The sequence below is a fragment of the Apostichopus japonicus genome, chromosome 9 (genome assembly GCF_037975245.1).
Source record: "Apostichopus japonicus isolate 1M-3 chromosome 9, ASM3797524v1, whole genome shotgun sequence".
Lineage (NCBI taxonomy): Eukaryota > Metazoa > Echinodermata > Holothuroidea > Aspidochirotida > Stichopodidae > Apostichopus > Apostichopus japonicus.
In genome coordinates, this window is record NC_092569.1 from 5,101,078 (window position 1) to 5,128,349 (window position 27,272).

General features: G+C 35.7%; 1 protein-coding gene and 4 long non-coding RNA genes across 8 annotated transcripts in view; 2 read left to right on the forward strand and 3 right to left on the reverse strand.

Annotated features, from left to right (window-relative positions):
• Positions 1–307: 307 nt before the first annotated feature.
• Positions 308–6,842, reverse strand: LOC139974578 (EEF1A lysine methyltransferase 1-like). The gene is made up of 5 exons (XM_071981825.1): positions 6,689–6,842; positions 5,054–5,215; positions 4,107–4,189; positions 1,635–1,912; positions 308–1,441 (listed from the first exon to the last, which is right to left on the reverse strand). Exons 1-5 carry the CDS (start codon positions 6,758–6,760, stop codon positions 1,302–1,304), a joined length of 735 nt encoding a protein of 244 aa, XP_071837926.1. The 5' UTR covers positions 6,761–6,842; the 3' UTR covers positions 308–1,301.
• Positions 2,054–3,671, forward strand: LOC139974585 (uncharacterized). Its single transcript, XR_011795513.1, has 2 exons — positions 2,054–2,266; positions 2,314–3,671. It is a non-coding gene; the product is annotated as an uncharacterized lncRNA (long non-coding RNA).
• Positions 2,503–4,100, reverse strand: LOC139974581 (uncharacterized). Its single transcript, XR_011795510.1, has 2 exons — positions 3,631–4,100; positions 2,503–3,076 (listed from the first exon to the last, which is right to left on the reverse strand). It is a non-coding gene; the product is annotated as an uncharacterized lncRNA (long non-coding RNA).
• A 4,839-nt stretch (positions 6,843–11,681) lies between the features above and the next one.
• LOC139974586 (uncharacterized) overlaps positions 11,682–27,272 on the reverse strand; it is an 88,581-nt gene continuing 72,990 nt past the window's right edge. Inside the window, exons 1-3 of one of the 2 annotated variants that reach the window (XR_011795515.1) lie at positions 23,559–24,160; positions 12,459–12,577; positions 11,682–11,843 (exon numbers count right to left, since the gene is read on the reverse strand). This is a non-coding gene — a long non-coding RNA (uncharacterized lncRNA). Of the gene's footprint in view, positions 11,844–12,458; positions 12,578–23,558; positions 24,161–27,272 lie in introns of those variants that run through there. The other variant, XR_011795514.1, reaches the window with a different exon arrangement.
• The window catches only part of LOC139974580 (uncharacterized), a 56,676-nt gene continuing 43,101 nt past the window's right edge, over positions 13,698–27,272 (forward strand). Inside the window, exons 1-3 of one of the 3 annotated variants that reach the window (XR_011795509.1) lie at positions 13,698–14,413; positions 18,013–18,254; positions 21,875–21,947. This is a non-coding gene — a long non-coding RNA (uncharacterized lncRNA). The remainder of the gene's footprint in view (positions 14,414–18,012; positions 18,255–21,874; positions 21,948–27,272) is intronic. The other 2 variants (XR_011795508.1, XR_011795507.1) reach the window with 2 other exon arrangements.

Here is a 27,272-nt window from a genome sequence, read left to right on the forward strand (position 1 = left end):
TCGGTTCTGTAACAAACGATGCAATTCATCAGCTTGCGTAGGCCCCAATTTCATTTTGAAGAGGAACACATTAGTTAGAAAAAGTTTAGACTTTTATAATGTGCATGTTACATGTGATTATTAAATGCTTATAAATAGATAAACAAGTCTGGGGGACAAAATTGTACAGGACAGTGGAATTGTTCATTCCCAGCTCATTCAACTTTGAGACCATTTTTGAATTGTATCTTGGTTTGATTTGTTTGTCAAGCAAATACATTCAATGAATTCTTGTTCAATATTCTACTGACTGGCATAAACCGATAATACTCTAAATCTATAACGATTAACAGTAAAATATTACACAGTGCAACAAATACTATTTTTTTGGTGGATGTCAAACTTCCATCGAAGGTTGCTTACTCCACTAGAATGCCATAGGTAAACTGTATAGTAGAAAGATATACTGTGATTTACAAATGTTTGAAATGGAAAAAATGTACCTGATATAAAGTTGGTAACTGTCCAATTCTAGTTAATATATGAAAATATTTAATGAAAGTTTAGACTAAAAATTTTGTATAACAAACACATCAACTATCATGTCTACTGTTAGTTTAAACCACCATACATGTAACATGGTATGATTTATGAATGTTATTCGTCATCAATTATCCCAAATATGCTAGAAAGTACAAAAATGGTCACCCAGCTCAATCGTTTAACTGCCAATTTCCCCGACCGTCTTACCTCAATTAGAAATTAAATTTGTTGACAGACTGCCACACGCTGGCTGACTAAACTCGAAGCAACTGGACTTTACTATCGTAACATGGAAATTGCAGATAGTAACGCTGTGCCAACATTTTTAAGACTACGTCTGATCAAATTCTTTGCCAGGTTTAGGCCGTGTCAGCTTCAGTCGAGGAAGCATGTATCCTTTCCCCAGACTGGCAGTTCACGACTACCTAGTTTTACCAATGGTGACCAATCGTGAAGAAATAATTTTAAACGAGCACGCACCGTTAACAGGAATCAGCCCCTTTTTTAAGCTCATCAGTTCTTCAGTGTGTTTCGGTTAGGTCACTTAGGTTTAAGACCATGGGTGTTTTTTAATACAGAAACTAGATCAAGACTGTCGAGGGGAGTCCGGTCAATTCAGTAGAGGCCGTCTTAAATTTACTCGATGTTTAGAGATAACCCAAATGATCTGAGCATCCAGGGAAGTTGACTGTGAAAAAACACACCTTCTGTGGATCCTGCAAAAGCCCCAGTCGATGGACACGGATATATTAAGAGCCAGAAATCGAACCAGTAATCAGTCATGTATCCTCATTAAGAAACCTGGTTGGATAGTTTGAATAGCAGCTGAATTCATTGGCCAAATTCCTGGCATGTTTAGGTTTAAACTTGCACATGTCCATATTTAGAAGCCTCTTCACCGCAGCTTCCATGATCGAACCTGCAGGATAAAAAGTACATTTTAAAAACACACAGGGGTGGGCAGAAGGGTGGGGGGGAGTAGGTGGGAAGGGACAGTGTAATGTTGTCGTTTACATTGCAAATACAAAACTTCTGTGTACAATAACTGCAATACACACTATATAACCCTCAAGATTATACTTGGGTGTGTGTCCTGCTGAATGGTCACTTACCTGTGCAAAGTATCATCTTCTCTTTGGCCAAAAATTTCATCGTTTGAGAAAAAAGTCCCAAGCACCTATCTTGAAGAAATGGTGGATCGCCCACCACAAGATCAAACGAATGTTCCGCTATATGCTTCGGTAAGCTGAGAGGTTCATTGAAGTCGTAAAATACGAAATCTTCCCCGTAGGCGTCAAATCGTTTGTCGTACTCGAAGAGTACCACAGTCGGATCTGCCTTCATCTGACACAACTTCTGAAAGAGTGTTGGTGATGACAGGCAGGCAATCCTGGGAAAAGAAAGAGGTAATGATGTGAAAAAGAGAAGACAAATTCCATCAAGAGGTTCAAGATTTCCTTTAGCAGCGAGGGAGATTTTCTGCCAAACTGTCATAGTACCTTTGGAACAGCTGTATCGCAAAAGAGGAGTCATTATGGTGGCCAAATGTGGCCCATTAGGCCAGACCAAATAGTTGTCATGGTGGCCAAATGTCACGCATAAGGCCAGGCCGAAGAGTTATCATTATGGTGGCCAAATGTCGCCCGTAAGGCCAGGCCGAAGAGTTGTTCTTATGGTGGCCAAATATTGTGCATTAGGCCAGACCAAATGGTCGTCATTACAGTGGCCAAATGTTGCACATTAGGCCAGGCCGAAGAGTTGTTCTTATGGTGGCCAAATGTCACGCATTAGGCCAGGCTGAAGAGTTGCTATTATGGTGGCCAAATGTCGTGCATTAGGCCAGAACAAAAAGTCCGTGCACACTCTTTCATCCATAATGACAACCCGACAGACACACACATGTCTGGCATGTCTTAAAGCAAAATTAAACGGGACAATCCGATATTTACGGAATCTAACTGCTCCACGTTTTAATAAAATAATTCTACTTGTCCATGCACTCTGCTTTTAATACTGGCTTCCGTCAATGAATGCACATTTACGCATACCCATAATTTATACAGCTGTTACAATTTCAATTCCGTTGAAATATTTTTTTTAATAACAAAGGATTGTATGTAAAATTATTTTAATGTTTTGATTTGATTCGGTTCTGTAACAAACAATGCAATTCATCAGCTTGCGTAGGCCCCATTTCATTTTGAAGAGGAACACAATAGTTAGAAAAAGTGATTATTAAATGCTTATAAAAAGATAAACAAGTCTGGGTGACAAAATTGTACAGGACAGTGGAATTGTTCACTCCCAGCTCATTCAACTTTGAGACCATTTTTGGAGATAATATTTTGAATTGTATCTTGGTTTGATTTGTTTGTCAAGCAAATACATTCAATGAATTCTTGTTCAATATTCTACTGATTAACATAAACCGATAATACTCTAAATCTATAACGATTAACAGTAAAATATTACACAGTACAACAAATACTATTTTTTTGGTGGATGTCAAACTTCCAACGAAGGTTGCTTACTCCACTAGACCGCTTTAGGTAAACTGTATAGTAGAAAGATATACTGTGATTTACAAATGTTTGAAATGGCAAAAGTGTCCCTTATATAATGCATGTATTGAAGTTGGTAACTGTCCAATTCTAGTTAATATATGAAAATATTTAATGAAAGTTAAGACTAAAAAATTTTGTATTACAAACACATCAACTATCATGTCTACTGTTACTTTAAACCACCATACATGTAACATGGTATGATTTATGAATGTTAATCGTCATCAATTATCCCCAAATATGCTAGAAAGTAAAAATATGGTCACCCATTTTCAATCATTTAACTGCGAAACTACTAAACGGGACAATCCGTTATTTAAGGAATCTTACAGCTCAAGTTTTTATTTTAAAATTCTACATGTCCATGCACTGTGCTTTTAATACTGGCTTCTGTCAATGAATGTACATTTACGCATACCCATAATCTATACAGCTGTTACAGTTTCAATTCAGTTAATATTATCTTTTCTAGCTTCATACTGACTGCATTGAAAATTGAACACAGTACATTTATAAGTATTAACATTGCAAGATATATATATACTTGCGGGTTTTCCACACAAGTTATAAAAACATGGTTCACGACTGGCAGCCTCATGTCATATTTTCATATCATCTCCTTGTGTTGTCGATGTGTCCTGGCCTGACGAGTGTGTGGTCAGGCAGGCTACAGCCCTGGGGTAAGTCAGGGTCTGAGAAAAATATGTATTAAGTATAGTATTTGATGAAAAGTAAGTGATGAAAAGTAAGATGAAAAGTAGTCTCATTTTCATAATATACTTTATTCATTAATTAATTAAAGATATTTTTAAGAAAGATATCTATCTGCTTCACCTAGCTCTCAATGCCTCGGGATGTGTCCTCCATTTTGATTTCATGTCAGAGACAACCCTTCATAGCAGTGTAGATTATTAGATAGCAATTGTCTCACACAAATTGACACAATTGTTACAATATCTGGCACGGGACACTATCTGAAATCAAAGGTTCGTCCAAAATTTGCTAGTTTGACCGACATACCTTCCCTTTGGTCCAGCTATATGGAGTGCTTCTTTAGCCAGAACTTCAGCAGTATCGTCATTGTACCAAAATTGGGACAGTTGCTGAAAGAGGTAAAAGATGTTCCCAAATTGTGAAATATGGTTTATACATCTCAATGGCCACAGATTCATAGCTATTAAATTAATGAGGGGTAAAGTGTTGACTTCTTGAAACTTTATCACACAAATTAAGGGATATATACAAATGAAGGGATTCATGACTTATGAATCCAGTCTTCTTAAGTTCCATGATCAACTAATTGAGCTCAATAAAATACAGGTCTGTTGTTATAGATATGCTGAATCAGCCCTACCGAAACCACAGGTGGACAAAGTGTGGCCCTCAGGTCACATGGGGCCCAAAGAATTTGCAGCCTGCAAAGTCTATGAAAACCCTATTGATGTAGGCACACGTAACCCAATAGCATCACAGAAAAGTTTTATCCTAGAATCAAGTATCAACTGAAGCAGTTAATTTACTGACTCAAAGAAATGACATGAAAATTATAGGGAATTTTTGGCATGGGACCTGGTACATCCTGAAGTGTGGCGCCCTATGGATTACACAAAATATCACTGTGGTATGTGAGGTCAATTCCATGCCACTCCCCCAAGCTCTCCTTACCAAGAGGCCCTATAACCTGAAGCTGGAATTATTTGCACTTTTGTACTATGTTAGATTTTGTCATGTGGTCAAGAAACTGATGTGATAATCAGGTAAGTCTGTCGTTCTGTACCAAATTTTCTCAAGCTTGTCAGCTTTCTGCTCTTACCTATGCCAGCTCTCAAAGCTGTCTGTAGTCCTGAGCTACCCACGGTCAGTATTCAACAAATTATTTAATGGTCTTAGAAAGAACGTATGCAGTTGCCAACCATGTGTCTAAAGAGTAAGTACTAGAAGTTAAAAAACTCAAAAGATAGACTTGCCCAATCTTCTTGGAATCCACCAACTCTGGCAGCTTTCCGCTGCTTGCTTTCACTCTCAATTTCTTGTTGCTCTGATAGGAACTCTTGTAGTGCACAGAGTGCATGGATAGAGAGCTGTGGAGTCTCATCATCACTGTCGCTGCTCATTTTGAGATGGAGGACCTGGAGGGGGGCAGGATGGAAACCTTGAGGAACATACACGTATGTGTGGGTATTTACATGAACAGGTAAAGAAAAAAATCATCAGCAATTTTAGACTTAAAGGGTGTGAAGACTCGCGCACAAAGAAACGTCTCATGCCGGTAATCTGACCTAGTTTTGAATGAGGTGTAACAGAAGTGTTAGACACCACCATCGATCCCAGAAAATACACATACAGCTTGCTACCATCGGTAATTAGACACTAGTGTACAGTCAATACATACAGCTACGGTCAACACCCACAACACAGTGAGCATAGCAGCGACGGACATCTCAGGTCTAGATAAAAGATAAGGTTTCACGTTTCATTACTCTCTGCATTTTGTAGCGACAAGAAGAAAACTTCACTCGCAAGCCACGGAAAGTTAACTTTTTCAGAGCGCGGCATGTGATTTGGGGTGAGTCTTCAATGCCTTTAACGAAGTAAAGAATGGACTTTTGCTATACCACTGCACTTGACCTGATACAGGTATAAGGCTAATATCCTTTCCTTATGGGTGTACAACAGATGAGCACCAAGACTGACAAAAGCTACCAACAGCCTTTCTGTTTATTTTAAAGCATAAACCCTGTGTTATGCAATCTCAAGGGTTAATTATGTTTGGTTAAATATGTAATGTATAGTCATGTATAAGCCCTTGCGGGTTTCTCCCACATTTTTGGACACTTAAAGTGTCGTAAAAGTTACTATTGACTATTATTACTATTAATATTATATTTCTACTACTACACTCTCTATTTTCATTCATAGGTTTCGGTTTAAAATAAACATTCTAGTTAAAGTAGAAGAAAGCGATTGGTTTCCGCGTACAATCCAATCAGTTTTCTTTTGATGTGACAATAACATGTTTTGATGAAATTGATTAAATGAGACAATTTGACGAAATTAAAACAAAACTAGAGTGGCTATGTTACCTAGAAGAAGTATGTGGTCAATCCTTTTCAAAAATTCCAGTGATACTAGAACTAGAGCTTCTAAATGATCCCTGATAAAGAAATACTAACATGATTTGCATATGCAGCCTCTGGGACATAATTATAGCTTATCAAGAGATTAAGTTTTTTAACCCATCAGGTAATCAATCCATGTGATACCTTTGCAATATGTTTGTTTAAGCATTGAGCCTAACTTGTTATAGGGCTCAATTCGTAACTTCTTTTTTTTTAGTGGCAATCAGTCTACACTTTGTAATTGTATGTTAGTTTACTGTACAACTTAATTACCTTATGGAACAGTTAATGTGTCAGTCATACTAGGCCTGGTACGCGATACGCATATATCTATACATTACGTATGTACATTTACATACATGTATAGGCCTATAGGATTACTATTACTAGCCTAACTTTAGGCCTAGGCTAGGCTGTGCGAACTGACGCCGGTAGGCTTGCAAGGTTATGACAATTTTAATTATCTTTCATTCATAATTCTACCTTCACAGGCCTTAATTCCGATAACTTTAGACAATTTTTTCCGACCAAGTTCTCACGCCGGTGAAACACCATAAAAGTTCCGCAGATGCAACAACGATCAGTGTTTCGGCCACGTTTCTTTTACGTAACATGCACGGCTATGCCGTATGACTTGTCAGGTGACTACAATACTACGCCAGCTGTTTTGTTATTGTTGTTGCTGTTTAATATGCATCACTCTCTTTAACAACCAATCACAGAAGAGATATTAGACGAGCCCCCAGATTTGCTCGAAAAGAAAACTATCGGTGTTGTGCATCCCTTGTTTCCAAACAAAGAAGTTATGTCAAATGGCGGGAGATTGAGAAAAGTTCTTTGTGTTACTCATTCATTCATTCTTTTTTTTTTTACTACAAGCGACCACATGTTTCGATTTCACTTGGAACTGCGGTAGAACACAGAATGGAAGCAAGGATTGTACCAAAGAGAAGAGAACAGTTGATCTCATGGAAAGAGATTCTTCTAATCAGTTTCTGGATTTTTAAGGATTTATTATGGATTATAATCACTTACCACCGAATGATGAATCCTGGAGGAAAGGTAAATTTCAATTTTTTTTCAGGAAATGTTTTCTGTTTACAAACTTACATGTACCGACCATTGTTTTCATTTTCTGTTGATAACATTGCTTTATTTTGCTTTCAATAACAGCTTTTCATGGGGAAAATAATAAGGAAAACACATGAAAAAAACTTGTTAGCCGTATTGCACCCTCTGATACATAAAGATATTACCACATCTGGTGTAAAATAAGGTTCAATTGAGTTTATGCTATTTGTTCAATTTAAAAGAATTAGCTCTAACTTTTGTTTCTTGCACACATGAACTTCTACTTATTCTGATATTTATTTGCAGTTAGTTAGTACCTGTTTAGTTGTATCTTGCGGCTAACCCAATACACATTTTATAACATATCTCAGATTAGAAACGAAAAGACGGAAATTGATATCGTTTTGTAGTCCGCGATTTGGTCTTTGAACGTACTATATGCCATGTGTGTCCTTCGCAGGGCCTCGCACAACAAAAACCACGTTGTGGCTAATAATAACTCAAGTGCATTGTAGGGGAATCACCGTCTAACTACCCTGGGATATTCCACAAGGTTAAATCGTGAAGATTCACCCTTGATGGAGCTGTAAAGGAAGATTTTGGTGTTTCAAAACTTATAATAACGATTCTTAATATTTAAAAACTGAATAATAACTATATCAGTATAATTTTCTTCTGTTTCTTCCGTTTTTCTTTCTTTAAGCTTTATAATTTGCCGTTTTTCTCCTTTTGTTCACGATTTCAAATCGAGGCGACTCTTTGTGTAGCTTATTAATAAAAGCATTAATGTTTTTCTTTAACTAATAAATTCCCGCGTTCGGCCTTTGTTTAGTGGCGACCTGAAGTGAACGATCGCTTTGTGTCGGCTCGACGACTTTCGTTGATTCAAAGTACAGATTGAGAGAAATAAAGCAAATCATTTTTCTTTGTCGTGAATTTTTTTTAGAGAGGCGAGCTTTGTTAGATGGTTATGTACTATTGCAGAATACGAAATTTTGTGAAGTAGGTTAAATTTGACCTTTGAAAATACTTTGTAATGTTTAATCCTATTCTACTTTTACAAACTAAAAGTCCTTTTTTTGCAAGTTTGTTTGGAGGACGGTGGATTAAAAAATTAAAGCCGTTAATTTTTCAAATAATGAAAAATGAAGAAAATCCTGATATATCGAAAGAAATGTCTATATAATATTAAATATCTGGTTCTGTAGTCCAAAATTGTTAAATTTTCATAAACTGATCTTAAATTTCAGGAATTTGTTACAAAGAGAAATACTCGATGGAATTATTCTCCCCTTAAGTAACAAAAGTGAATAGCAGGCATGCATGTAATAAATATAAAATAATAAAAAACGTAAATGAAAAGTGAGTTGATAACAACCTCGGGGGAACAAAGGAACCACTCATTTCATGATATTATAGTTTTATGTGTTATCACATTATTAGAAAATAATTATTTCAAAAAATCATATTGATATGCACACGTTCTTCAACTTTAAAAGCTTTGAAATAAATAATAAAACTGTTTTGGTTTAATTTTCGATTTCGGATACGCGTTATGGAAGGTAGATTCATATAAAACATGAACAAGAAAACGCAAATCGCGCACAAAGTAATTTTATAGTATATTTTAATAGTCGTTAAATATATATACACACACACATATATATATATATATATATATATATATATATATATATAGATATATATTATGAATTTCGAAATGTTTGCAGTTGAGTTAGACTGTACATCTTTAAATATATCCACAATTATAAGAACACGTGACTCCATCTGAATGTTGTGCAATGCGGGGTTTTTTTTGGGGGTGGGGGGGGGGTAGGTTGGATAAATAACTACAAGGAATTGAAAAGAAACATTTCATCATTTGTTAGTAATTCAGTTTATTTTAAGAAATACAATCGATTGTAATATATTAAAAAAAAACAGAGACTCGACAGTGTAAATATATTCATGAAATTTATATATCGAGCACGTGACTTCATTTGCATGTTGAGCAGTACTTTTTTGGAGAGATAGATGTTCCGAACGAAGAAATACTAAAGAGTAAATTCGTATTGGCTAAATGTAGAATAATAATCCTTATAATAAAGATATGATATGTTTTAATAACAATATTAGTATTGATTTCATTTAAAATATCAAACAAAAGTGCACAGATTGCATAAATATCTTACTAATTATAATAACACGTCTAATAATAATTATAATAACACATCATTATAATGAAGTGGATTCAATTGGATGTGCTGTCAAACATTTGGAGGATTGTTTGAAAAAGGAGAGGCAGGAAAAAAGTAAAATTTTAAAAAGACAATATAACTTTACTAAATAATATTTTCTTTATAAAGAATAATAGAAAGAAATTTTAAACTAAAGTTCACTTGGATGCTGGATAGAGTAGTCAAGAGGTTGCATATATTGGTTGCAAGAGGTTGAATGTATTCCGACAGAAGGTCAAAAGATAAAGAACTAGTACACTTCTACACGAGAGGAAGGGGGTGGGGAAGCAATCACAAGAATAAGGTAATGGTGGTAATGAATTTGTTTACTGGCAAATATACAAATATATATATCAAATCACGAACGGTCATTTCTCTTATACATGTTTGGGGTTTAGGGCTAAGTTAACCCTACGTTAACCTTAAGTTAACCCTAAGTTAACCCAAAAGTCAAATTTGAACCTAGGAGAAAAATCAAACAAGTAGAGAAAGAACGAAAGATACCGCATATCACTGATTAAAGCGATAAATATACCCATATCAATGTTAACTTGCAATACGCATACATTGCATCTAACTTGATATTATATCATGTGTAACATTCTTTGTCATTATTCTTCCACTGAAAGGAGTTTAATATGTTGCGGGGAAGTTAGCGGTGGGGGAGCTGGGGTGGGAGTGGGAAGGGTGGTGTAGAGAACAGAGTTCCTGCAGTTTCAATGTGCATTCCACGGGACTATATCGGTGAATGACATGCATGAGTATTTCCTGCTCCAACGGTTATAGGTTTTGTCCATTTTTGTGTTGTCCCTATAGAAGCTCAATTACGATTTCACAATCGAAATAGTTTTTTTCTCGTGCTCTTTGTGTCATGTTTTAGTTATTCTTACTCAATATTTGTTATTTTCTGGCTAACCGATGAAACGAAAACGAAAGCTTTAAACTTTTAAGCCGGAAATTCATAATATATATTTATATATATATATATATATATATATATATATATATATATATATATATATATATATATATATATATATATATATATATATATATATATATATGTATATATATGTATGTATATATATATATATATATATATATATATATGTATGTATATATGTATATATATATATAGCCTATGCAATATTTTAGAATTGAAGATGATTATGCCACAGGACGTGCACGTTGCAAGCTAGAGTAGGTGAGAATACAATGGACAGCTATTTAAAGCACTCAATATTTTTCGACGAAAACGATTTTGTACATACTTTTGAGCCAAAAATGAAGAACTATTATACAGCAAAAAAATGTATGTCACTTGTTCTGTATTTAAGAGAGAGAGAGAGAGGTGGAGAGAGGTGGAGAGAGAAGGGGGGGGGGATGATGGGGGTGGACTGTGCAGAGAAGGGGTTAACATACATATTGTAAACAGTCATTCGATCGCTGTATATGGGGGGCTGTGGACCCTATTCTGGATAATTTGAGATTGGCAGATTAGAGACAAGGATGTCGATGGTCGTCTGCAGTCGGGACCGTACATATGAATATATATATTAGGTACGCCCAAACCGTTACAAACATACATTGTCCCTACCACGCCTGACCCACGTGGTTACAATACAAAAATTTCAGCCCAGATGAATATATATATATATAAGGGTTAGTCCATCATTTAAGCAGATGGTTTTTAATTTTGAGGGTCTGAAATCTTATTATCCATAATTTTTCTAAATACAAAGCTTCATTTCAGGCTTTATTTTTTAGCATGACAGTGTCTTATGGTAACAAATAAACAAATATATTCGACTAACGGCCGGATGCAAACGTAATTATACCTCCTAAAAATTATAGTGGCTGTTTAATTGATGTACGTGTGGATGTTTACGACACTAATAACGGTACGCAAGAGGTTGTGATGCTGAGATCGTAACCTAAATGAGGGCAGTCTTCTTACTGCATATTGGCCACAATATAGCCGTTGTTAGAGATATACGGCTCTCTGCAGGGGCAAACTGACACAGCGTAAAACAGAAAAGACAGAGTAAAAGGTTCATTAATATAAAGTGAGCATAATTTGTGTATCCATTTGATGGTAAATCAAACCGTAAATTTTGCAAGCTGTTTTAATTTTTTTTTACCGCTTTCTTGTAAGAGGTAGGACGGGGAGATGATATGGGTGGTCGGTCAGTGCCTTTGTGTCGTACAGTGCGGTACGTGAGTAATACAACACAGTATATGCAAAAGTATATATCAAATAGGCGTACACCCCCCCCCCCCCCAAGAGTGTGCAGGACAGAGAGTGTAGGACAGTGCTATCTCGGAAACATCTATATAATAAATAATGTATATAATATCAGAAATTGAAACTTTGTGTTTTTAAAGTTTTTAAACGAAATAGATGACTCTGTTCATGTTCTGGGACTTTCTAAGCGTGATGTTTAGTTTTTACATCAAACCGTGAATCATGAGTTAAACTGTAAAGGTATGAAACCCTTCATAAGGTGGTCTAGAGTCTTTCGCAGTGACGGATTCAAGAGGCAACCCTCGCCCCTATCCCCACCAACACCCTATTAAACAGCGTGAAGGTACTAGTATTTTGTTCACTTAACTGATTAAATTCGCCTGTTTGTTTTCTGAGAATACGATGGAGTTCTTTGAATACTGCTAGATAAAGTTACAACAAATTGGTATCGAAATCGATCACTTTCGGTACTAAATATGAAAACGTGCGTTACATCAGGTACTGAATAAGATGCATCATAATAGCAGTATACGTCTAAATCCTGCTTATGTGCACAGACCTTTCTCAAATGGGAGGGGAAAACTTCTTCGAAACGCCACCCCTTGTCCAAGATGGTTGATGTCGTCCAACACCTGCGCCCTCCCCCCCCCCCGACTCTTTTAGGATACTACTAAATACGCCAATGAATTACTGTCGTTACCTGTGATTTCCGTTGTTCAATTTTGCAGGTGATTTCTGAAGAGCGCCATCTGCAGCGGTTGTTGCTTTGTTGTGCTGATGTGTAGTTCTATTTGGATTGCTAGTTCAGTTCTTTTTCACCTGCAAAGCAGATTAATAAATAGCACAAGAGAAACACTATGACAAATCGAATATCATGTATGTTACACATTTAGATTTTATTTAGATTTAGATTCATAACGGTTTGTTAAAATATAAAGAGAAGACATTGGCCTTTGTTTAATTGTAACTGCGTCAATAAAAACGATCCATGGCAATCTTAAGATTAGCAAACATTAGAAAGTGATGTAATGAAATGACTGATAAACATTCTAATTTAAACTACATCGCGAACAGTCTATTACTATATTATCGGCTATATTAATACTTCAACTTAGAGTACAAACAAACATCATAATATGCAAGTCAACAGCAGGATTACACGGCCTCGTTTGCTTTGCGAGTTTGACTTCATTTTAATCTTTAATTCTAAATCCACGGGTAAATAAAACCCGGACAATCCACCTCTTATGGACATATTTGAAATCTACGAAACGATTGGATGGTAACTTTTCTTTTGAAATATCGCCATCTTTTCAGTAATAACATATAATCCCGCACAGCGCCATCACTTTTTTGCTATGACCCGTAGCCCCGATTGTATAACGGCATTTCATCTGAGAGCTGTGCGTACAAGGATTTGTGATTTATATGTATGTATTTACCGCCCCCTGTAGGGATTAGTAGAAAACAACTTGACTAAGAGCATAGGGAGGAAATAAGCAGCAAGGGAAATCGGTGTGCCGTCTGAGTGCGATCAACCAAAGCCAAACCGACTCATTTATGGCAATAATACTTGACTTACATTACTTCCAGGATTTCTAAGACAGATAGGCTCGAAGAATATTAGCAAAGCAATTGATAACAACTTCAGTCGCTGTGAGCTGTCAAAATGAGAGCATATACAACTGAAGTAATGTGTAATTAATCGCAAACTCGAATTTCGAATGTCTTTTAAAAGGAAACCCCTATGTACAATCATCCAAATTTTCATTGTGCTGAATACCTCAACTAGGCTGCAGCGTGAAAAACTCTCTAATCGAAGCTAATCAGTCGATAACTTCCGTGATAAAATATTGATACAAAACGCACTTTAAGTTAATAACATTCCATGTCCTTTCAGAGACAAGTCAAGCATGGTCCATTATCCCAACATTACTGACGACTCGAGTGTTCACTCTAGCATTATCCTGTAAGTAATCATCATCAAATAAGAATGTTACTGAAAATGCAAATTTCATGACAGGCCTGCTATAAATGGCGCAAGCATTTGCCTGTCTGAGTACTTTTTCTTCCGGTTCAATAGCTATTAGCAGTAACCTAAATATGCAACAACAAATATACTGAGTTCTGATGATAATATAACCAATAACGACAGATAATAATTAACACGAAAGTACTGTGTCTATTCTGTACTTGTACAATAACCAAAGTCACTTTCCTTCTTGATCAAGTTTCGAACAAAAATAACAGGGTTTTTGGCAATTTGAGTTCTTTTGTCTTAATGAAAGGATCATGAAAAGGTGTGTGCATGAAGTTTATTGATTGAACATAGATTAATCTGTGATTGAATCGTTACAGCGCCCTCATTTTAACAAGTAGCAGACGACACCATCCTGATACCAAAATTTCAACCCTTCTCGAATTTCGATGTAGGCTAGGTCATACAGGCAGCTGTCAGCTAATCCTACATAAGAATACGCAGATAAAGGTTTTTACATCAAGAAATGAACGACTTTCACTGACATCTGTTGCAGAGTACCTGATGCATATGTAAACGTTAGACTGGTCTTGATACGTTTATGTCTATATCAATGATAACCATCCGTTTTCCTTTCATATTTCCAAGTTCATTTGGACGAAAGACATCATGAGCAAGTTAGGCCCTCAGCCATTATGATTAATTCTTTGCCTAGGTTAGGCACTATACTAAGGCCTATGTTAGGCTAGTCATGAAATGTTAATATGTATCCAGCCTAACTCCCACCAGGCTACAGATTGAAAGGCGCATTGGAATCCATATATTCTCTATCTAACAGTAACAGCAAGTGACATTTGGGTTATTATGATGTAACCTAATGGCCGAAGTTGTGGGGCTAACCTAAAGCCAAATGCATAGCCTAGGTAATGTAAATAAGCCTAGCCTTACAAAGTTGCAGTTTATTCTTCACATGAGGCCCTAGGCCTAAGTCCAACTATAACATTAATGCCAGGCATTACGTTAGAGGGGAAAAGTGCAACATATGCACTTGGTCAGTACTCAGTAGTGAACCCCAGCAGTAACAAGTGGTAAAGTTGAATGTACAACACCATCAAGATTGCTACTTTGTCATCTTCAAACTTGGTATTGACTGGCCAAAGTTTGGTCAAACTGAGGGATTTGTGGTTATAGGCCCTATACCTTTATAGGTAGGCACATGTTGTCACTGAAAGGTTTTAACTTGTTCAAGATTTTTGGCAACCTCAAGAATAAGACTAGAGTTCAAAGTTTAGCTCTAACTGTAGTGTTAGGTCTAGTAGATAATTGACATTCCTAGTCTGGCAGTGTGTCATTAGTATACAAGTTAGGGCTAAGTCAGCAGACAACACCTGGTACAGTGTAAGTTCCTTTGAACCCTATTGTGTGTGATAACCAAATTTGGGATAAAAACTGATACTTTGTAACTGTAGACCCTAGAATGGTCAGGTGTGATATGACGCATATTAGAATTAGGGTGCTTTTACACTAGATTCGGATCAGATCCCCTGATGTTATCGGATGATCATCTCTCCATGTGGTAAACTTATGCATTGATCCGGACACATTTACACATTGAGTCGTACTCTGATCCAGCCCGGCTATTCACCGGATGTTGGTAAAAACTTAGATTGGAATTGCGTCATGCGCAGTTGCAGATCGCATTGTACGTATACCCTAAAACTTTAGTTGTCATGGTTGCATAACTTTAGGGTGACAATATTACGATATGCACACATTTAATGTAATGAAGTCACCGGATATATTGGGTCACTGTAGATGCAGGAGTGTTTACATTGCAAAATTGATCTTGTCGTCCGGATCAAAATAGGAGGATCAGATCCGGATCTGAACTGCATTTACACTACAGCCAAGATCTCGACGTCGAGATCAGCTCCCGACGTTGAGACCTGATCCGGATCTAGTGTAAAAGCACCCTTAGAACAGGCAATGTTTATTCATTGTCAAAGGGTTTCTTCAAATTGTTTTATATAGAACTCCAGCAAGGTGCTACTGGCATGCCATCTGTCAGTTTAGTGGTAATCCCTGGTAAAAACTTTGCCACAATTCCTTGCATATAGTGTAGCTAAGGATGTCATACCCTAGATTCATACAGCTGGGAAAAAAACATGAAATTCAAGACCAATTGGCCATTTTTGAATACATTAAAATGATGAAGGCATATATACTTATGAGATTTATTATACATCGCTGAAGAAAATCTGAAATTGGCTGTTTTGCAATCTGCAGGTATCATAGAAAGAACTTGTGGTGTGTAGTTACCTATGACCAGAATCCTCAGTTTTATTTGTACATCTGCCTTCAGAGAACTTTCTTCCTGTCATACAATGACAGTAATAGTGTACATTTGCCCTTCCTAACTGTACATGCCTGGATAAATGAAACCATCATACCATAGTCCCATCTAGAATGCATTACTCACCCGTTTTGAATAACAAGTCACGTTTGGCATTCTTTATTTACAGTACTATTATTTATCACATTATTACTATCATCATATCCAGACATAATTAATTTTACTTCTGAAATAGATACAGTACCTGCATTTTTTGTAACACTTGCATAGCTTGATTAGTTCCTTTGGAACTGAACTGTTTGTTTATCAATTTTGCTGAGAAAACCGGGTAATAGTACACTCTTAGAAGTGTTTACATTTGAATTCATTCTGTTTTAACTTTAGTTGATAGAGTTGGTTTTGTATATAAAACCTTTTTGTATGGAATTCAACCCTAAAATCCCATAGCAATGTAGTTCAGAAGGTTGACCAGTTTCATTTCAAGTTAGGTTTTATCTTCTTTTTAAGTTTTCCTATTTTCAAATTTTCCCATGTGCTCTTTACAAGTGGTTAACACTAACATGAAGTAGTTCGGGGGCAAGGAAAAGCTGAAATCCAAATTAATTTCTCATTTTGTGAAACCAAAAATAGGATGTTATACTTTGAGTTATTCCTGGTAAGTTTGTTGAAACTGTTCGTAACCAAACTCTAAGTTGCTTTAAGCTTATAGCTTAAGCTTATAGACCACAAAACTGCCCCCAAACGTTGCAGTTTCCCAACTTTTGAGGGAAAGTGTGCCACCTGTGTAGAAGGTTATGATAGGATAATAGTAAGCAGATAATGTTGTGCTTGCTTATAGAACAGTATTCAAACAATGAGTCTAGCTCAGTGGAATGACTGAATGATTGATTGTCAGTGCAGACACTGATGAAGACCCCCTATCAAGGTAGTAGATAAACTGAAGGCTCTAAAGTGCACGGCATTAGGCACTGTATATCCTCAAAAATAACATTAAAAAAAAAATTTAAGAGGCAGGTTTGTTTACTTAATGTTACATAATTTCAAAATTGAAGTGACTTGAACTTTTTTTAAAGTGTTTCTCCTTATAAAAATAACACAGTGACTGTCTCGAGTCGAGTATTTTTATACTCGAGTCCTAAAAAAATGTCTTCACTAGACCTAAAGAAAAAACTATGCATATTTTTTACTCTTATAAGGGAAAATATTTAATCGAATTGTATCTCTGAGCAAAGAACTTTTCCGTCACAGAGCCTCCAAATGGACTATTCAGTATAAACGTAAATTTCCTACTCTGAAATATTACAATGGTTACATTGAAAGACATGAACAACTTTCATCCAAATTATTTCCTTCTTTTATGTTTAGACTGCAAAGTGTTGCTTCTCTGCTAAAGTAGCCGCCACGCTTTTGTATAATCTGATTTACAATATCTATACTAAAAAATTGATGAGACAATTTCTTGAAAATCAAAGAAGTTGAATTAGAAATTGATTACAACTAATAAAGGTCAGAGTTAGAAAAAATAAATAAAGGGTAATAAAATCGATCCATTCTAGTGTGAAGCAAAATTAGATTTTACCCAAAGAGTGGAAAACTCTCCTACAATATTGACTTACTTTTATAAAACACTTGGAACGCATGCTTGATTGCATTCAACATGTTCTCATGATCTCGCCAAAATTAAGTTTAAATATTGGTCAACTCCGCAATTTCGGCATAAAAAAACCAATTTGCAAATTCAATCTCTTAACGTTGTTAGTCGAGTCTCATACTAAATACCCACGCTTTGTGTGTTTCTTTATTCTGGATGGTCTCGGAATTAGAATCTTTGGTTATTGATTCATCTCTTAGCCTTGCCTTGTAACTCAATTGTATTTTTGTATTTTTCTCATCACTACACCCAATTATCCTTCGTCTTCACAGACCATATTCCATCCAATTATCCGACATCAATTACAGGAGAAGTTTTCCGCGCAGAAGCCCTTCGGCGCAATGCCGCTCCTTTACGTCGTAGTTGACACGCACATGTTGACACAGGCCGATATTGATCATTGCCACTTCCCAAGGGTCTCAAATTAATCTGCTGCAGTACAGCGGTAATCGCCGTCAGAGAATCAAACTTGGCGTAAATTTTCTGACTTGACCCAAGAGTAAGGACAGTTTAGGTAATTATGATGGGAGGGCTTTTATTTTTTTTCTATTTCTTTCGTTTTGTTTGCTGTTGGTTGACTGGCTACGGATGTACGCAATTTATCAAACTTTTTACAGTGTTTATATTCGTCGCTGGCGTAGAGAAACATTTAAAAACAGTCACAAAGATGCATCATTCTGCAAAATTGTGTTTAAAATGCTGACATGATTTGAAACCTTTTGGCGGTATGAACTAAACAGCCTCGTTGTGATAAATAAAGCACATCACAAATTAAACTGAAATGAGTCAAAGCTTGTAAGCAAACAGGTTTTGTCTATCACACTCAATTAAATTGCTGGTGTGTAATAAACAATATACTTTTGATCCATTTAAGATGGAATCCTTCTAGGAATTTGAGGGATGGGAACTTTACAAAATATTTACCTTTTTCTTTTCAATTTAATTTTTCAAGTTCAAGGGTTTTACCTCTGACATTAAGATTTTTCTTTACATCATGATTGTGATTGGTCCAAGTCAAATCATGCCATGGATGACATTTAGTCTCAGAAAAATTAATGTAATAATAAAAAAAATTGTCAAAAATATTTTTTTATGATTATTGATGTTGAACACACCCAAGTGAACAATAATTTAGCTTAGAACCAGAAATACAAAACTACTCCTTTCATTTCAAACTTTTCCAACTAGAACTAGGGGTGGCTGAGGCGGTTGGTTGCATTTATGTTCTTCCTAGAAATCATTATTAACGTTTGTAAGGTATTTTGTTTCAATGGCACAGCAGTTTTCTATATTTTCCAACGTATGAATTCAACAACACAACATTGATGTCTTCCATTTTTATCTTGTTCTTATTTGTGAGAAAATTGAGCTAAAATTTCTTAATTTGTTTTGTTTGTCTAGCCCTTAACAAGTTGTTGATATTTAGTGATGATTTATTTTAACCCACTCTGGCAGAATTGCTATCATTTATAAGGAAAAAAAATACTCTGATCTCAGTGATTGTGTTTATGTCCCTTCAAATGTGATTCTTGAAGCTGTGACTTGTGTTTAACTTTTTAATTCTGGAGCAACATGAGTGTACACTCTCCATGGCTTTACTGTCTATAGCTTATCCAACAGCATTGTTTGCAAGCTTAAAGGGATATTCCAAAAGCTGAAGTTAATTGCTTAATAAAAATTCTGGAAATGTTTTGTACCTTTTAGGTCAAAACCACATCCTCTAAGCAGTTTGTTTGGCAAAGATACACATAACTAAAATTTTATGGTAGTTTAGGCATCTGGCAACAACATCAGAGACAAAGATGTCATCAAGGCAATTTCTGCTAAGAATGTGTTTTGTCCTTTATTATATTTAATTCACTTAGTCACAGAGGACAAATAATATTTCTACGGACAAGTTACATTTTGATGAAATTCTAATTACGGAGAAAATCGGCAGCCCAAGCGAGCATTTCAAATATATCACATTTCAGGGATAAATCAACAAGAAAAGAGAATTATAATAGGACAGTAAAGCTTATGAAGAACAGTTCTTAATACTGTGATGACATCATAGACCTCCTGCTGTTATCCAATCATTGGAAGGACTAGAGGGTTTAGTCAGTCAAAAAAGGGTACATTGAAATCATCAATATCTTGAGTAAACAATATATTGAGATGGGGTTTACAACTAACAGTGCAGAATATTTTACTTTTCCAAGTATACGACTTTTGTCGGTACATCGTTTATGTTTCCAGTGATACTAATATAATGCTGAGTATTAAATAAATCATGTTTGATTTCGAGCACTACGTATAACTTTACATATATTTACGATTAGCTAACAAATATAAGCTAGAGATATATTGCATCGATAGTATTTTGCTTTAGACCTTTTTTTCCTCCCTGTCCTTTTCCACGTGTTTACATCATCTTATCAATTTTCTGCCCCTTTTTTTTTTCAAATTTAAATGCAACACCAACCTTTGAAAATATGATTCAACCCTTTTGGAAAAGAAGAAAGATAAAAGACTATTATTTCATGACTGAGCTATAACAAATATTAGTCGAGACCTTTCGTATTATTGATTTTATTCTCTCGGTTGCAACAGCTGCATGTTCCCAAGTATTAAAACACAAAAAAAAAACAAAAAACAGCCTTATTGTGGATAATGTGGGAAAAAGCCCAAAATGTTCGTGGAAGCCAATCAGTGAGTATTTTTCATCGATTGCTACGGAGGTTTCTTGTGCAAATAGATTTAATGATCAAATTAACTGTCTGTGATACAATCGAATGGTAGGGCGGGGATATTATATGCTGCAGCCTCATTAATTTTGTAAGATGATTGTCTGATTTGGGCTGCAGTGCTGTTTACATTGTGGTCACTATTCTACAGAGGATTGAATGGAAACCATACTGACAAGGTTCAATCTCTACAGTAGTCGGATTATAGGTTTAAGTGATGAGTAATTTCCTCACTGTGATTATTATTCTTCTGTGAGTGGAGTTGTTTCGTAGTTTAGATATGATGAGAAGTGAAGCTTGAGAGGATGTATTATCAGCGGTTCAACCTGAGTCTATGTAGCCTTCCCCCTGGGGGCCTGGGCCCCATGGGGGGAGGTAACAAATACCAAAAACAATATAGGAACATTCAAACCAAATCCTGTCCTCAACAGAGAAAAGCCTAAGAGGGCCTGATCAGGGCAACAAGAGTTGCCAAACATAAAAATGTTCACCCAAGCACAAACCATGGACTCTCCTTTTGGGGCCATTTCTCTTGCTGCACGTGGGTGGGGGGGGGGCAAATATGTGTTATACATCAGGCTTTTTCATCAAAATTTTTCTATTATATCCTTGTCAGTTATTTATTAATTGCGCTGTAACATTCCTCTGATATATTTTTATGCTTTGAATATGCATTAGCTAATTTGTTGATAAATGTCACTTTTGAGACCCCTTTAGAAAAAAAGCCAAGCAGTAGTATAACCTGTGGCTATTAAAACAGTTTTCTTTATTTTTCTGAGGTGCCCTGCATTGGGATTATCTTTTATCTTAACTGACCCAGGAATTAGTGTTTTGTGTATAAATATAAAAAAAAATGAATTTCATGAGTGAAATTGAACTATTTCAAAATCCTTTTTGTTGAAGCACTGCCATATATAAACGGGATCAGAAATTGAATTTAACAGATTTTTAGATATAGCAACTCTTATTTAAACACCCAATTACTAATATTCTCCTTTCTGTAATTCTATTCTTTTTTTTTCAAATGAAATTTGTTGAAAGGAAAGTGGTTGCTTTTAGATGTTTCAACGTACACATTTAATTGTATTCAAACTTGTTTACTCTCTCAAAATTTTACTCAATACTGTTGTTATTGCAATGACTTACCCTGTACTTAAGTGTATAAGAACTCATTTACAATATAAATATTGATGTTAGGTCTTACATCCTCAAATTCTAGCATATCGAGGAGTATTTTGATATGTACATAAGTTTGGGTTTCCCATTTGCTGTGGTCGTCGTTCTTTGGATGAACGATGTCCACATAGTGTTAGAGTTATAGATGATGTTATTATCATGAAAGGTACATGATGGTAATCCTAATAATAATAATAATAATTTAATGTCATTTTATCTGTTAAATTCACAGCTGAGATCTGGTCACCACTCTGAAGATGCAAGTGACAAATGGATCGTGTGAATCAGCTACCATTTTCATGAAGGTAAAATATTACTACAGTACATATCTGTATAATAACAAGTAAGCCAAACCAGTCAACTGGTAAAAGTAGATGATGTGATGGGGAGAAAAACTGGTTTGGCTGGGGGGCGGGGGGAGGTAGAAGCGGGAGGGCAGGCGGTGGGGGGGGGGAAGGAATCCCAAAGGGAGTTGTGGGAGGTTAGAGTTTCTTTTTCAACTGTGAACTGTCACTGGATTCCTTAAATTTTATATCTGGATAAATGGAAGTGTTTCCATTGTTGCTATTGACCATGATGAATAATTTTCAGTAACTGTCTGTATTTTATAAGCTATTTCTAATTGCTTGCAACCCATTGTGAGTCCTTTCTGGTAAAGCCTGGAACCCTTTTTGTTAATGTTGGAATCGATGTTGCATGAGAATTAAGTAAAATGTATGGTGGCAGCAGATCAAATGTTGATAAAAAATGAAGGTGTCTGTCCAAGTTGATTGGAGACATTGTTATGAACTTTATGAAGACATTCTTATTGACCCTAGGGGATGATTTTATTCTTTAAAGTCTCAATGTGTGTTTGCCAAATTTCAACCTTTTTTCAGCTTATTCCCTAAAAGCTCATTGAAAATGACACCATTCTATGCAATTTTATAATAATAATCATTATTTTTATTGAGTTATCCGTCATTAAACATTTGAGCTGGATGAAATTCGCCAGATTTTTTAACGAGTCCATAGATTCTACAAACTTCAATCAAAATTTGCAAGCCCTGCCCAACAGTTCATGCGCCAATCAAATCTCTCTGTTTTGTTTACGACCGTTAGGCTAGGCTTACTTTCACTTTAGTGGTTAGCCTATGTTAGGTCCATTCTCTTCAATAGTATCTTTCTTTCGGTCTTATCGATGTAGCGTGCAAAATTGTGTCATTTCCTTCCATTGCAAGGAAAAACCAGTGTTTTCAGACGTTTCCTCCATGAAATTGGGTAAAAAAAGTGGATGACACGAGTATATTTAGGTTACATTTGTGTATAAATAAACATGCTGATATGGGCAATCGCAGTGATTTTACGGTAAATCGTTCGCGCCATAAGGGCAAGAGAAAATAAATTTCTTTCTTTCGACTGAGGCAGCTTTTCTCCATGAAACCCACCTGGTCAGAGTGCATTTAGAGTAAGAAACATTGATTCTCCTTCGGAAGTTTGTTTTCTGAACTTCTATCAGCAAACACGTATCGAGACTTTAAATCTGCTAAAAGAACAATGAATAGTTAAATTTTAGGTTGTTTTTCTGACTTATTACAAGCTCAAAGACGAGAGCTGATAGGAACTTGCGATGGAACATATCCACATTGTGATTTAACAATTAGGAAGGAGACCGACGTCACAAAGCAAGGAGGCATTTGCTTTCTTGTGCCACCGATAGAGTCATTTTTGAGGGGCGGCCACAGGGGCATTTTTTGGAACTAAATTAAGGGCACTGACGGGCAAAAAAGCCATCATTAAAAGCCATCGGTTTGTGTCAAGCCCAGAATTAACAAGAGCAGCTATCAATCAATTTTCTTCCTGCGACAGAATTGGTCAACTATTAAACAGGTCTGTAGTGCAAATATTTTTTTAAGCGTTAACAAAGTGAGTCCTACCTTCCAATCGATTGATTTCCTGGTTTACATCAAAAGAACTGTGGCAATGCACCCTTGATTCTGAAACAGAGAGCAAATATTCCCCCTTTTCTGGAGTAGAGAGATATATCTTACCATCTTGTTGACTAGAATTAGTAAAGTTATGAAGACTGAAAGCGAAATTTGATCATGTCACTAGTTGACTATTAATGTACAGTTCCCTATCTAATAGGTTAGGAGTTTGTTGGTTCTCCAATCCGTAAGCTGAGTGCCACTCAGAATGCAGATTCCATTCATATCGGCAGAAGTTTTCTTGCTGGTCTGAGAGATAACAGGAAAGTGGAACTAAATACACCGTGAAGTTGAAACTAGAGTATTTCTAAGAAATAATAAAACGCTATGATATTTTATATTTCCGAGGAGCAGTTGTACTGTACTATATAGCATCGAAGCTTGAAAGATTTATGAGCACCATATTTATGTTTTTTTTGTTGTCAATTAGTCAACAATGACAATGGTGTAATTGAGTGGGTAGCTATTTGTAATGGTGATGTGCTTGGTTTTGATTGCCTAGCTGTGGCAAAGATCGATAAGTAAGTTTTCACAATCTAGTGGAAAGTTAACAAGGGTCACAAATTATTCTTAATTTTTAAATGAAATGAAGTCATGATAGTCTTCCATTGGTAGAGCTTTGTTTTCAGTTCATTCCCTGTGTGTTTGTTAGGATACGCTCTCATCATATGAAAGCCTGTCAGCTATAAATGTTTTTGCAATCGCTTTTCATAGTACGTAGTTAATTGCATGTAACAAGTTCTGTTTATGGTAACTTTTTTGCCTGAAGCAAAGGTTGAAAAGGGTCACAAAATGGGTTGCTTTTTAAAATGAAACAGAGTTATGATGAGCTTTCATTGATGGCACATTATGTAATAGTTCATTCCCGAGTACCAAACAACTGGGACAATTTTTTAACGGTCATCGGAGGCAATCAAATCTCTGTTTGGACCACCAAAAATCAGCTTTAAAGGTCTTCCAGTGGACGACTAGTTGTTAGCATCAACTTCAGATATGCATTGTGACTAAACACCCCAAACGTACAACACCGTATGATGACTCCATCACTTTGGAGATAATGAAATAAAAAAAGATAGCGATAAGCCTATCATCCAACCGAAATGGAGTTTTACTGGTTTTACTGGGTCTATTCACCAAACCCACACATATTGGTCATTCTTTGTCATTTCCTTCATTTTTTGGGACAACCAGATTTGCTGCTCGAACAACCGAGGGACAACCAGAAAAAAAGAATGATCCTTAAAAAACTTGGGCTAAAAAAGCTGATGATTGCCATGCTGTGGGTAGGTTTAATATTGGCATCTAGTACTTCTGTATGGCACTCTTGGTTTGGCTGTTCTAGGTGGTAACTGTCGTGGTAACTAATAATGGTAACTGTCGTGTCTTGTGCTGTACAAATAGTTGTTAAAGTTGTGACTTTTTTAAATTTAACTACTACTCTTCCAACATTTGAGCTGGATTCTTCACATCTCTTCATAACAGACAGACAGACTGAAAAATTATTAAAAATATTAAAACAAACTGAGTTCATCCTTGTGCCGTATATGTAAATGAATCCACATAATGCATGCTCCCAGCTGGTTTAATTTCACTTTCCTAGAAAAACACTATTTTATATTGCACAAATCTCTGAATACCTGACAGTATTTGCAAAAATTGGTACAAAATGAGTCTCTTTTCTTACAAGTATTTGACATTGCTATGATTTAACCCCCCCCCAACTAACCCCCCCCACCTCTTTATTTTATAATTTTATAATTTTATAATTTAAGTTCTTTCTTTTATTGTGCATTGAGTTTGTCGTCTTTTATTAGATCACTTGTCCTGTATAATAGCCAGAGGCGTTTTACCAACAAAACTTTTGTACCCATGAAGCACCTGTCTGGTATCAGACTTTTATCTCAATTCAAAGGAACGCTTATCGTCAATACCTTGTGAATAACTAACTGAACGATTGCATACAAAGGAGAGTTCAGTTACTGAAAAGGTAAAAAATCAAAACCAGAAAAAGTCAGTTTTTTTTTCTACTCTTTTTCATTTTTTTTTTGTCCTACAAATACATCAATCTAACAATTGTCTCTAGCGAGATAGACCGTACTTACAATTGATTTATCTCGTATTAATAATTTCAGCTGCCGTACCTCTGTGGTCGTTATTGTAAAGGTTATCGATTGCATCGTTTCAAGTTATTGAACAAAACTTTGCGGGATTGAAAAATAGAACAAAGTAAAAAAAAAAAGAAAAGAGAATGAAAGAAAGGAAAACTAATTCGTTGTTTTTCAAGCATAAAAATTGATTGTCATAGGGAATGAGTCAGCTGGTCGTCTGATTTTCAGATTAATGGTTCAAAATTATCTTGTCTTTCAAGGATGAACAAATCTTTTGAAATGCATTCTTCTGTACTGGGCAGCATTAGCTCAATTTTTTTATTTCTTTGAAGAATGATTTCATAAAAAGAAATTTGTCACCGACGATTGAAGACATTGTAAGCTTTTTAATTAAAAGTTTAATGGACAAATAAATGGATGCCTGTGGTAGGACTGTTTAACAGCTAGGCTCACTTGCCTTCTGTGTTTTGGTGGTTGGCTATAAAACTTTGAAGGGTTTCCAAAACCTGACAAGTCTAAATACAAAACGAATGGCTTTATAGCGACTGCGGCCTTTCTATTCTATTCTGTTTTCACTTTCAGGAAAGACACCCTCGAGTTAGCAAAAAGACAAAGTTGCAATGGACTTTGGTTAATAAATGAATTATAATAAAACGATTTTAATGTTTCATTGGATGTAAAATATAATATTAAAGTAGCTAGTTGGTATATACTAATCTGTAATTATTAACTATACAACTATGTCGGTACTTCAAAACAGATTCACACAATCAATTTAAATTAAAGTATCCATAACTTATATAAACATTTTTCTGTCTAGAAGGAAACAGACTGAAGGGGCTTTTTAGCTTGTGCAAAATATAGTACAGTCAACTGGTGCTTAGCTCATATAATGACCCAAAAAAGTCACAAAATGACCAACTTTTGCCAAAGAATTTACATATAATGGGTATTTGCAAAGTATGCTAGGCAAGATAGAACCTGCAACATATGAGTTATATTGCTCAGGTCTACTATCATTTAATCACTATTTAATAAAACAAAATTGCACAAAGTTATTCAACTTTATTATATATGTTGTTGTGATTAATAATAATATTCAACAGAGGATACATGTTTTATGCTCACATATTTGTGAGAGACAGAATCGTCTCGTTTGTGTGGTAAGTAAGCTGGTTTCAATACCTTGCCAATCATAGAAGGATGACTTTCTATGTATCAAAGTAATTGATTCAAGAATTGTTTTGCTGCTAATAACAACATTGTTATTCAGAACTGATACACCACAAAATGGCATGAAGAAAAAAACATATCTTTGAAGTCATCGTCCTATGGTGTATGTGTGAAAATCCTGGCTTGTAAACACTTAATATCTTATAGGTACAGTAGTCAATATAGGTTCCAAATTATAGCATGCTATAGTTTTCAAAAAGTACTTTGCTGGACAGTGTTAAGGAACACACAAGATGATTGAATGTCCCAGTGAAAATCTCCTCGAAAGTTGTAATAAATACAGTTTTAGAATTTTTACTATAGGTAACCGTATGGATGTATG